Genomic DNA, 12091 nt, shown 5'->3' on the forward strand with positions numbered 1-12091 from the left:
TGTTACAGGGAAAGACACATTGCTTTTAATCTCCCTGGAATACCCCTCTCACTTAGCACACCCTTGTCCCATCATTCTTGCCACTTTATGGAGCAGTTCTGGAGGTTTTCTTTCATGTTTTTCTTTTTTGCGGGGGCAGGGTAGCCTTGAACTCACTATGTAGCCCAGGGTGGCCTCAAACTTGTATTGATTCTGCCTCAGTCTCCCCAGTGCTGACACAATACATGTGTGCCACACCTGGTTTTTTCGTGTCTTTAGGAGGTCGGATAGAAAATACGGTGAATGCTGCTCCTGAGTACCACCTAACAGAAAGGCACACTTGTAAAAACATGATGGTGTGTCCCCCTCCACCTGTTCACTGTGTCTAGCAATGTGCAACTTCTGGGTCTTCCCCAAAAGCAAAATGACCATGAAATACATACGTGTCTTACATTGATGCAGAACATCTGGGCAGTTATGGCAGCACAACTAAAGACATTCATAAAAGAGGACTTCCAGAACTGCTTCAGAAAGTGGGAGGAGCGATGGGACGTGTTCATGGTAAGAGGAGATACTGTGAAAGACACTGATGTGGCTTAGATCTAAAATCGCCCCTAAAGCCGCATGTGTTGGAAAGTAATTAGGTTGGGGAGCACTATAGCTGACCTGCTGTTAGGCAGTGGGGTCTGGACAGAAGAGGTGGGCACAGTGGTGCGACTCCAACGGGTGTCTGTACCTGCCTGGCTCTTCCCTTGCTCCGCTTCTTAGATACCACGGGGCAGGCAGTTTTCCTCTGCCCAGCCCTCCCACCATGCCTGCATGCCCTGGAGCTGGCCACCTACAGATTAGAAGTGTGAGTCAAAGGCAACCCATTTCAGGGCCCCCTCCTGTCTCTCAGGAGCTATTCCTATTCCCCACTCCCCCATTTTTATTCTCCATTCCTTTCCTCCAGTAAATTTTCCTACCTTTAAAAAAATGTAAGCCAAAAAAATCTCTCATCCTTTAAGTTGTAGGTGTTGGGTATTGTGTCTCAGTGATCAAAAAATGACCAAAACAGATTTTGGCGCCAGAGAAGTGGGATCATTGCCGTGATTTTACTTGACCATGCTTTAGATGCCTTTGGAACTGGTTTGAGGGAGGAGTTTGGAAAGGTTTGGAGATACTGGCTGTAGAACAGCCCAAGAATGCTGGATGCCAAGCTTGACGAGAGATTCCAGTTAGAGCTCAGAAGAAGAGAATGCTAATAAAAAGGCAGACAATGGAGACTGGGCTCAGGAAGTTTCAGCTGGGAAAAAGGACTCCAGAAGCAGGCTGCAGGCCATGTGTTATGCTTCAGCAGAAAATTTGTCCAGTTGGCTCTGAAATTTTTCAGGAAACCGAGATTAAGGGTGGCAGACTAATCTGGCAGAGGAAACATCAAGGTAGCCCAGTGTTCAGACTGTAGTGTAAATACCTGCTTTTAGTTAGGTTTATAGTGAAAATCAGGAGCAAAAATTTGCCCATTTGAAAATTTGTCAGTTTACCCAGGAAGGAAGGGCCAGTAAAGCTGGAAGAGAAGCGAGCTTGGTTGCTGAAATTAGCATTAAAAAGCAGCTGGAAAAAAAAAAAAAGCTGAGTACTTTAAAACAGGACAACAGAAAACATGGCTTGAGGGCACCGCAGGAAGCAGGCAAAGCCCATCCTTCACAGGCTCAGAGTTGCAGAGGTGAAAGACCGTTTTGAGAGCAAAGCCCTGGTGCACTGTGCTTGAAAAGGGCACCTAGGAAATTTGTTCCCAGGATTCCATTCACGGCATTCAGCCAGCCAAGTACTCAGAGACTCTTCAGCCACCATACAAGGACATCTGGCTACTACTTAAGCTGATGGCAGAACGTGGCATCATTCACATGGTGCTGTTTCCACAGGTGTACAGAATGCAAGGGTTATGGGTCAGAGAGGCCTCCACCCAGATTTTTTTTTTTTGGTTTTTCTCCGGTACCGGGAACCGAACTCACGACCTTGCACTTGCCAGGCAGGTGCTTTTGCTGCTGAGCTAAGTCCCCAGCCCCTCCACCCAGATTTCAGAAGGCCTGAGAAGTCAGTGTGGCCTGTGAGAGCAGCGAGAACGAAGCTGTGAGAGTAGAGCCAAAAGTGCAGTGGAGACCCCAATAAACTGAAGCCAGGAACATGGAATATGAGAAAATCCGTAAGCAAAGCCAGCCCAAGCGAGAAGCCATGAGAGTTACAGCCAGTGCGGCGGTAAGTGTAGGGGCAGGGCCACCCAAACCACTGGAGTTCACATCCTGCCACAGCTTGATGGCCAGGGACCCGAAGGACTGAGTGTCTGCCTGCCGGGCTTTGTTCTTGCTTTGGCCTCACTGGTTTCTATGTCCTTGTTCCTCCCTTTTGGGTGGGAATGTCTACCCTGTGCCTGTCTTCAGTGTTCAGATTTCTTTTTGATATTCACAGGGGCTCACAGCTAAGAGTCTGCCATTTGTCTCAGAGGAGACTTCGGACTGCGATTTTTCAGTAATGCTGAACCTGTTTAAGACCTTGGTGACTTCTAAGAGTTAGACTAAATGCATTTTACATGAAGAGATGCAGATGTCTCGGGGGCCTGGGGGGCAATGATTTATATCTAAAATGGCCCCAAGCCTGTTTGGAAGGTGACTGGATTACAGGGATTATTATAGCTGACTCACTGTTAGGAAGGGATGTCCGGTCAGAAGAGGCAGGTGCCTGGATGGGACCCAGAGGGTGTCTCTCCTTTGCTGGCCATGAAGGGAGCAGCTTTCCTCTACCCAGGCCCTTGAGCGTGTGACCCCACACAAGACTCTCCTCTAAGTCTAGGTGCTGGGTACTGTGTCTCAGCCATGGGAAGTGACTAAGATGGGTTAGTGGCAATGTATCTTTTATTGTAATAAATTAAAAAAATAAACATTCAATATACTTCTTGATCACACAATGTATACTGGTGACATAATGATATTCTATATTTGCCTGATGCTGTTCATTTTTTCTTGTAGTATTACACAAATAAAAAGAGAAGAAAAAAAGGTGAGAAAAATATAGGATGAGCAATACATGAATAATCATGTTGTTGAGCTTGTGAGGTGATCATAACTCCATGGTGCCTTCCCTGTTAAAATATTGCAGTTTCTGGATGTGGTGGCACACGCCTTGATCCTGGCACTAGGGAGGCTGAGGCAGGAGAACTGCGATAAGTTCAAGGCCTGCCTAGGCTACATAGTGAGACCCTGTTTTTTTTTAAAAAAAAAATCCTGCAGTGGTTGCTCATTATTCCAGTGTTCACATTTAGTACACTGAGAGAAAAAGGTGGCAACTTATTTAAATTTTTTTTTTACTTGGAACCTGAAGTTGTAGATTTCAGCAGAACTCATGTGGGTTCATGTCTATTGACACTAAGTTAATGTGTTTCTCTGCAGAGTGGCAGGCTGGTCTTAAGGACTCATGATGAAGTGATTGTCCCAAGGCTTCCACCTGTTAATGATCTAAGCAGGTGCAGATGAAAGTGACGCCATCAGGCTGGGGACAGGCCAGACCGCAGACACGACCTTCAAAGGGGAACTCCCAGCCACTCTAATGACTTTTGTGGGCTCTGGGGATACAGTGGTGGTCAAGAAGATCAGCGCTCTACTCTTGTGGCGCTCACATTCTAGTATGGGAGACAGACCAACAAATAAAAGAAGGAATGTAGCAGAGCAGTGACAGCAGATAGAAAAACCATGATGGCGTGATGGGAGTGGTGTGGGTGCTATTTTATGTCAGGCTAGGCAAGTTTCCATCGAACTCTGAGTACAGTTCAACTTTTGTTGTTTTTTTGAGATAGGGCCTCAGTGTGTAGTTCAGGCTGGCCCTGAACTATGTAGCCCAGGCTGGCCTTGAACTTGCAGTGATCCTCTCGCCTCAGCCTCCCAAGTGCTGGGGTTATAGGCATGCGCCGCCACATCTAATTTTACAACCTGTTTAAACTTGAATCTGCAGGGTTAACACACCCAAGCCCATGGCTGCCCCGCAGACCTCCTTTCCCTTTTGTTTACTACATTCCAGTCACAGCCTACCGGTTCCTCCCACAAACAAGCTCATTCCGCCTTTAAATCCCTTCACATTAGCTATTCCCACTGTCTACAAGACTCTCTCCTATTAATCAGATTTTAGTTTAGATGTTACTTTCTAACAGGAGTCTTTGCCTAACCCATTTACCATTAGCAAATAAGCGTAACAGAGTTTCAGCCTGTTTTCAGAGTGATGAGCACATCTCACAATACAGCATTCTAAAGATGGAAAATAACAAACACATTAGTGGCGCTATGTGCTGTCAGCACAGTTACCTGATCATCTTTTCTGCAGTACTTCTGTTGTTCTCCCCGTCCCCTCAACCGGATATCAAACCCAGGGCTGTGCGTATGCTGCTGCTCTCACACTGAGCCCTCGGTAACACTTTATTCCTCAATGTTTCGTTGAGTGTGCACCAGAGTAACTGTATTTAAAATAATCTTAAAATTCTCACCTTGGCCGGGCTTGGTGGCGCAAGCCTGTAATCCCAGCACTTGGGAGGCAGAGACAGGAGGATCGTTGCGAGTTCGAGACCAGCCTAGGCTACAAAGTGAGCTCAAGGTCAGTCTGAACTGCACAGCAAAACCCTGTTTCAAAAAGACCAAAAGAAAAAAAAAAGAAAAGAAAAAAAAATTCTCACCTTGTAACAGAGCTAAATTTTCATGAACACCCGTGGAATACAGAGAAATCTAGACTTTTTTCTGAGAAGATGAAATGGTTCAGATTAAGGGACTCTTCTCACAGCTTGTGTCATTAACATTTATTTCAATCAAAGAAGTGTGAATTTAGAACTAACATAAGGTAAAACCTCAAAGTATTTGGCAAAAGAAATGTTAAGCGTTTGAGTAAAATGTTGGTGGTGCATGTGCCATGTATGACAGACAGATGTCAACGAAACAAAACCACATACAACTTCAATTCTGGTTTTAAAAAATCAATTCAGCAGTTCAGTCCCTCCAGAGAAGCAGTTTGCAATTTTACACAAGTTAAAAAAGAGCACATTATCCTTCTCTAATTTTCACATCACAGCACTGTTCACATGTATAAACCCAAATCATTTTATCAGAGAGTATCTTCAACCGGCACAAGACACGGTGTTTAACACAGTTTACATATAATATACTGCAGAATATTTGGTTTTGGAAATAAATATGGTATAATCTAGTCTCAAAGTATTAGACAATTGAAACAAATACATATTGGAACAGAATTTCCAAACATAAATTCAAAAACTTTGGCAAAGCCATACACAAAATATCAAATCAACAGCTAGCTCAAATACCAACTAAACTACTAACTAAAAACAATGATTTCTGAATGTGTAAACTAAGTTTAATGCTTAAACATTTGAGAAGAGGGCTGTTTGGTCACATAGTACAGTATCTGAATAAATGTGAACACATACATTTCAACTACAAGGCAAATGAAGACAAAAACAAAAACCAAGAAACAGTGCATCTTAAAGTTTTTCAGAGAGCTATATATAAGTAAATTCCAAACACATAATTTATAATATGTTTATGGTTTGGAACAACTTTTCCCTGAGCATTCTTTCTGCCTGGTTAGAAAAAGTAAAACATGATCTATAAAATAGAATTTAAATTTAATTTTGATTTTTCTTGACTCTATGAAAGTTTTCACCCATCAGATGTATGTGGGTATGTTTTAGACACTGTTAAAGTAACTGGCAATTACGTTTTAAAGATCTATATAAATAAATGGCTACAGAAATATGGATGGACCTCAGAGCACTAACAATGGTGTGCTGAGTGTCCCCTACAACTGAGAAGATTTATTATCCTAAACCCACCAACAGTTATTTTACCAAACCTATAATGGCACTAGCTTCCCGGAGGAGAGGTAATGATCAGTAGTTCTAGCTCAGATGACCTACAGATAAGCATCAAGCACTGAAAGAAACAGAGTTGGATTAACATTGTACTTTCCATGGAATAATGCTGAAAAAAGTTCTGCCTAATACTGCACTGACACACCTCACACCCTGAAACTTTAATGCGGTCTTGAGATCTTTCACTCTTTAATATTCATGCAAACTTAAAATGAACATCACAGGTAATTTCATCCAACTGCAGTTCCCAAAGTGAGACCCAAGATTCGCAGCCGAGACAGCACGGGCGGTGCTCATGCCCAGGGACAGTGCCGGCTGTGCAGCCCTCCTTTGTTTAATGTGTTGAAAGAACCTAGCAATGTAACAATTTAAACTTTTCTTTCAAATAAAGAGTAACAAATATTAGGAATTTTAACTATGCAAAATTTGTAAATAATCATTTTCTACATAGCCTAGAATCATACTAAAAATTAGATTTAAGAGGTTTTGTATTTACAGTTAGATTTTTCATAAAACCTAACTATCTGCATTTTCAGCATTATGATTATGTGCCTTGTAAGAATAATTAATAAATAACACATCTAGAAGTCATCATTCTGAAGGTCTTCAAGGAGTACGCCATTTCAGATGTCCAGAGGCACCTCTGTCTCTGTATGTGAAGTTACTTCATCCAGGACGCCCTTGACCGAAACGACTTTTGGACCTAGGTTTTTTGAACAGAAAAGGAGGTCACAGTTGCTTCTAGAACAACAGGAAGTTGCTACTGATTCAGATTGTTTGCTGACAATATAAAAATTTAGAAACTTCATGTAGCTCCATAATCTATTTTGTAAGCCCCTTGCAGTGAGACATATTTAGAATTCTCCTTTTTCGGGAAACAATACAGTTATATATACTGTACATTATCTAGGACAGATAATCAAATACAATAATGTTTCTTCAAAGTGAAACTAATGAACATTTACATAGCAAGAAAAAAAAACAAATATCCACATGGTAGGCTCAGTTCAACTTTGAATGGCCACCAGTGTATGCAAGAAAACTTTTCACCTTCTGAGCTTTGTAGATTTCAGAATTACAGATAAGGCATTAATCCATAATATGAACGGTCAGTTCTCAGGAATGTAACTTTTAACAGAAAATGTGTGTTATGATTTTGATGTAGAAGGCCCCTGAGCCTCGTGTGTTCAGAGTGGGGTTTCTGGAAGGTGACTGATCACGGGCCGCTGTACTCAGCAGTGGATTAGTACACTGGTAAGAGAGACCTGGAAGGGTGAGGCTGACTCCTTGGCATCTCCTTTCCCTCTCTGCTTCCTGGCAGAGCAGCTGTCCTCTGCCCAGGCCCTTCCACTCTGCCTTTTCCACTTTGGGGCCAGCCAACAAGGGACTCAACCCCCCAAAACCGTGAGCCAAAATAAACCTCTTCTCAGAGCTATGGGTGTCAGGTATTGTGTCTCAATGATGACTAAAGTAAGCCACTTTGTGATGTATAATGATACAAGACCTATGCAGTGTTACATCAAGAAAAACAAAACAGTAAATCAAGGAATGGGAAAAATTTCAGTGATTTATATAATGTAACATATAATTTGCAAATAATACAGTATATCAGTTTTGCTAATTCATAGTTGCAGTTGGTATAGAATGGAATGGGACCTGGGGCTGGGGCCAGACAGGCAAGTGCAAGGTTGTGAGTTCGATTCCTGGTACCAAAGAAAAACAAACAAAAAAAGAATGGAACCAGACCCATAAACAGAAAACTTAAAAACAACAGAAACACAAAGCTCAATGCTTTCATTAAATTTTAAGCTATGATTTTAAAAAGTCTTAATTTTTAAATTAAAATAAAATGTGGTTCTGACTAGTACCTTGATATCTAATCCTTAAAACAAAACATAAAACCAAATTCAAATCATGTGGTTGTAATGTTACCATGATTTACTACTTCCTCACTCCTTCAAAAGAGTCACTCCAAAGCCAGAGGCACCCTGGATTAGTTTCTGCAGATTTACCTTGTGTTTTTCTCCGAGCTGCTCTGTCGTGCACTGACTGGCACTGAGGCTTTGATCTGTGCTTCCAGCCTGGAATAAATACCTCCTGCAAACTACAAAATGAAGACGTAAAGTTATCTGCAAGGACTCAGCAGAAGCTCTGCTTTAGTAAAATGTCATGCTTCTAAATTCACACAGTAATTTTTGTTTTTAGTAGTACATGCATAATAAATTTACTTACATTTATTTATTTAATTTTTAAATTTTTGTTTCTGTGATTTTTTTCTTATTTTAAAAATAAAAGGGGGAAAACATTAACAGACAGACAACCTTTTACAAAATAGCAAAAGAACAGTACAGACAATACAGAGTTACAAACAAAGTGGTAGGAAATTAACAATGCTTGTTGTATTACATATTGATATCTTCAGAGTGGTTTCTCATGAAAACAGATAGAGACATGCAATATTGATCAATCAAGGACTCATTAACAGTTTCTTTCAGCAAAGAAATAGAAGACAGTAGATCAACTATGTTAACTATCCTGTATAGACATACATACTTTATTTTATGTTTTGTTTTTTTCCCGGTACCGGGAATCAAACTCAGGACCTTGCACTTGCCAGGCAGGTGCTGTGCCGCTGAGCTAAGTCCCTAACCCCTTTATTTATTTATTTGAGACAGGGTCTCGCTATGCAGTTCAGGTTGGCCTGGATTCACTATGTACCCCAGGCTGGCCTCGAACTCACAGCGATCCTCCTGCCTCAGCCTCCTGAGTGCTGGGATTACAGGCATGCGCCACCATGCCCGGCTAGTAATTTTATTTTTGCTATTTAAAATTCAGGTATAATTTACATTTTGAGGTAAAACTCAACATTAGTACAGTTCTGGGTTCTGAAAAGCACATACTGCTGTATAGTCACTGTTACAGTGAGGCATAAAGCAGTTCTATCACCCCCAGGAAATCCCCTTGTCACCTTTGTTAAAGCAGTCCACCTATCACTACTGATTCCTCACAACCCCTGGTTGCTTTCTGTTGCTATGGTTTTTTTATTTTCCAGAATATTTCATATATGGAATTATACAGAATGGAGCTTTTTAAATCTGTTTTCTTCTACCTAGCATATAATGTGTAGGAGATTTCCCCAAGTTGTAACATGTACAGTACTAGGAGTTTGTGCTTTTTTAGTAAGTACAGTTTATCCATTTCTTAAACCAAAAACTCCTGAGATGGTGAGTTCTTGGAAGTAAAAGTTTACTAATCTGTTACAGAAATTAGAGGTTAGGGACTAGTATTCTTACAAAAAAATTTGGGGAATTAAGGCATAAATCATTTACTGAGAATGTAAAGTGGCTACTGAGAAGAGGCAGGGTATGATGGGGTGGGAGGCTTTGGGACAGGTGGGCAGTCTGTTACGCAGAAGAACTTGAAGCCTGAGGACTGGCTGAGGGTCAGTTAAAATTCTTTTCTGAGTGGATCACAGTGTTACCTGATGGTCAGAAAGCTGGGGTGAGAGTCAAGCTGGCAACACACATTTCTGCATTTGTTTGCTAACTAACTTCCTCTTTTCCTTTGCATCTTCCAGCCATTTTTAATTTAGGCCATCTCAGAATTTTTCTTTTGTCACATTTACCAGCTAACAGCCTTTGTGTGTCCTGGATACAAAACGTATTTTCTCACATATATGGCGTGACTTTTTATTCTTTCATTCTCTTAATAGTGTTCTGTTTTTTCCAAAAAGATCTTCTTTATTTTTGAGGCAGGGTCTCACTAGGTAGCCCAGGCTGGCCTCGAACTTGAGTGCTGGGGTTATCATCTTGGAGAGAACATCTAAACAGCACATGCAAAGTCAGCACTTCTAAAAAGTCACCCTCTAGATAGTCAGCACTTGGGTCAATAATGCAGTTAATCTACTCTTGGTGTGACATCACCATTCAGTAATAATATACTTCATGCTGTGTAATGCCGAGGACCTATGGACCATGGATGATAAAAGATGGTACAAAATTTATGTGAATTTAGCTAACTGGGTACAAAGCATAAAATACCTAAATTGCTCTTTAAAAATTCTGCTTAAGAGCCAGGCGTGGTGGCGCACGCCTGTAATCCCAGCACCCAGGAGGCTGAAGCAGGAGGATCACTGAGAGTTCAAGCCCAGCCTGGGCTACAAAGTAAGTTCAAGGCCAGCCGGAACTGCATAGTGAGACCCTGTCTCAAGAAAGACCAAAAAAAAAAAAAACTGTTTAAAACATCTTCATATTCTTCATGGTAAAAACAAAAACAGTAAGAACTATCTTACATAAATATAGCATACTAGTACACAGTTCTTACTTCTTTTGCTTCTTTTGACTTGACTCGGTCCAAATCACCCAATCTCATTTTTATTAGATGCCCTGTAATTTCAGACATCCGCCGCTGATCTGAAGATAAAAAATGGTAAACATTACTGTTAATGAAGATGATATATAATATTTATTTCTTTTTTCTTTTTTTTTTTTCCCCAGTACCGGGAATCAAACTCATGACCTTGCACTTGCCAGGCAGGCACTGTGCCACTGAGCTAAATCCCCAGCCCCTATAATATTTATTGCTTAAAGAAGACTGTAATTAGCTGGTTGTGGTGGTTCAGGCCTACAATTCCAGCACTATGGGAGGCTGAGGCACGAGGATCTTAAGTTCAAGCCTACCCTGGGCAACCTGATGACTTAGAAAACTCTGTCTCAAAAAATAAAAGGGCTGGGGATATATAGTTCAGTGGAAAGGTCCTGGGTTCAATCCTCAGTCTCCCTCTCTCTCTCTCTCTCACACACACACACACACACACACACACACACTGTAATTAACAAGGGTTATGAAATTATCTCTTGCTGTATTATTTCTCAGATCCATACCTCTATGTATATCTGTAAAGAATTTAAGGCAACAAGTGGCAAAATGACTTGTATGTGGATAACTGTGCTGCTTTTTAGCAGCACTGAAAACCAGTCTGTGATCTGGATATGGCTTGAGTATGCCACAAAAGTTCATATACAGAGAGCTCAGTTGTTAGGTCTGGCAATGCAGAGAGGAATCCTTAAGGGGTGAGGTGAAATGGAAGGCAGTTACATCACCAGGCACTGCCCTTGAAAGAAACTAATGTACTTCTTTTTTGTTTTTGTTTTTGTTTTTTTTGTCTTTTTTGAGACAGGGTCTCCTTATGCAGTTCAGGCTGGCCTTGAGCTCACTTTGTAGCCCAGGCTGGTCTTGAACTTGCAACAATCCTCCTGCCTCGGCCTCCCGAGTGCTGGGATTACAGGCATGCGCCACCACGCCTGGCCTAATGTAGTTCTTGATGAGTGGAACCCCACTTGGTTCCTATAAAAGCGAGTTGTTATATAAACAACAAACTGGGTGCTTGAAAGTTTCTTGCTTCCTGTTGTGTCATGTGATCCCTCCTGGCATGTGCTCCAACCATGCTGCTACTATGTTTTGAGGCACATAGATGGTCCTCATCACAGCCAAGCGGATGGTGGCACCATGCTCTCGGACCTCAAGAAATGGGAGCCAAATAAACTTTCCTGTGTTAAGTGCCCAGCCCTGAGTACTTTGTTAGAGTAACAGAAAACGGACCGTGACACAGCCTAAGATATATTCTGTCATTTTTATGTAAAAGTACTGGTCCAAAGAGTGTCTGACAGACTTAAAATTGCAAATATACAAAACCATACATTACCCACTGGATTGTCTAGCAATGAAACTGTACTTGATACCTATCAGAATGTGCAAATATTGGCTCTATTTTGGAGAGAACCTTTAAAGCTATGCAGTTTACTTTGAACAAAGAACCATCCTTGTTGTTATTTATACCCAATGAATTTATGTTACCCAAGTAATAAAATTTACCATCTTCTCTTTGTGCATCCTGGTTGAATCTCAAAGATCTTGTGGCATCCCACTTATTCTTCTGCATACTCACACTATTGAAAAAAGCGAACAAAAATCAGCACTGATGCTGCTCTAGGAGTGGACAGCAGCTGGACCAAGGAGCAATACTCACATGAAAGGAGACACATCTCTAGAAGCTGACTAAAAAAGTAGACAAAATTAAGACTCAATTAGAACGTATTTACTGATTAGTGCTATAGATAACTATAAACAGCACTTATTGAGTGCAAATAAGAGGGAGTCAAGAGGGCGCAGTGTTATTTCATTTGAACCTTGCCACAGCCATGTGGC

General features: G+C 41.3%; 1 protein-coding gene across 1 annotated transcript in view; it reads right to left on the minus strand.

Moving 5' to 3' along the window:
* Window positions 1–4953: 4953 nt before the first annotated feature.
* The window catches only part of Kiaa1841 (KIAA1841 ortholog), a gene marked incomplete in the record, with an annotated part of 56573 nt that continues 49435 nt past the window's right edge, over window positions 4954–12091 (minus strand). The window contains 5 exon segments of the mRNA XM_013514723.1: window positions 4954–6587; window positions 7897–7988; window positions 10208–10296; window positions 11759–11832; window positions 11913–11941. Coding sequence (XP_013370177.1) covers window positions 6551–6587; window positions 7897–7988; window positions 10208–10296; window positions 11759–11832; window positions 11913–11941 — 321 coding nt within the window.

Source organism: Chinchilla lanigera, unplaced genomic scaffold, assembly GCF_000276665.1.
Source record: "Chinchilla lanigera isolate Chin_1 unplaced genomic scaffold, ChiLan1.0 scaffold00023, whole genome shotgun sequence".
Classification (NCBI taxonomy): Eukaryota; Metazoa; Chordata; class Mammalia; order Rodentia; family Chinchillidae; genus Chinchilla; species Chinchilla lanigera.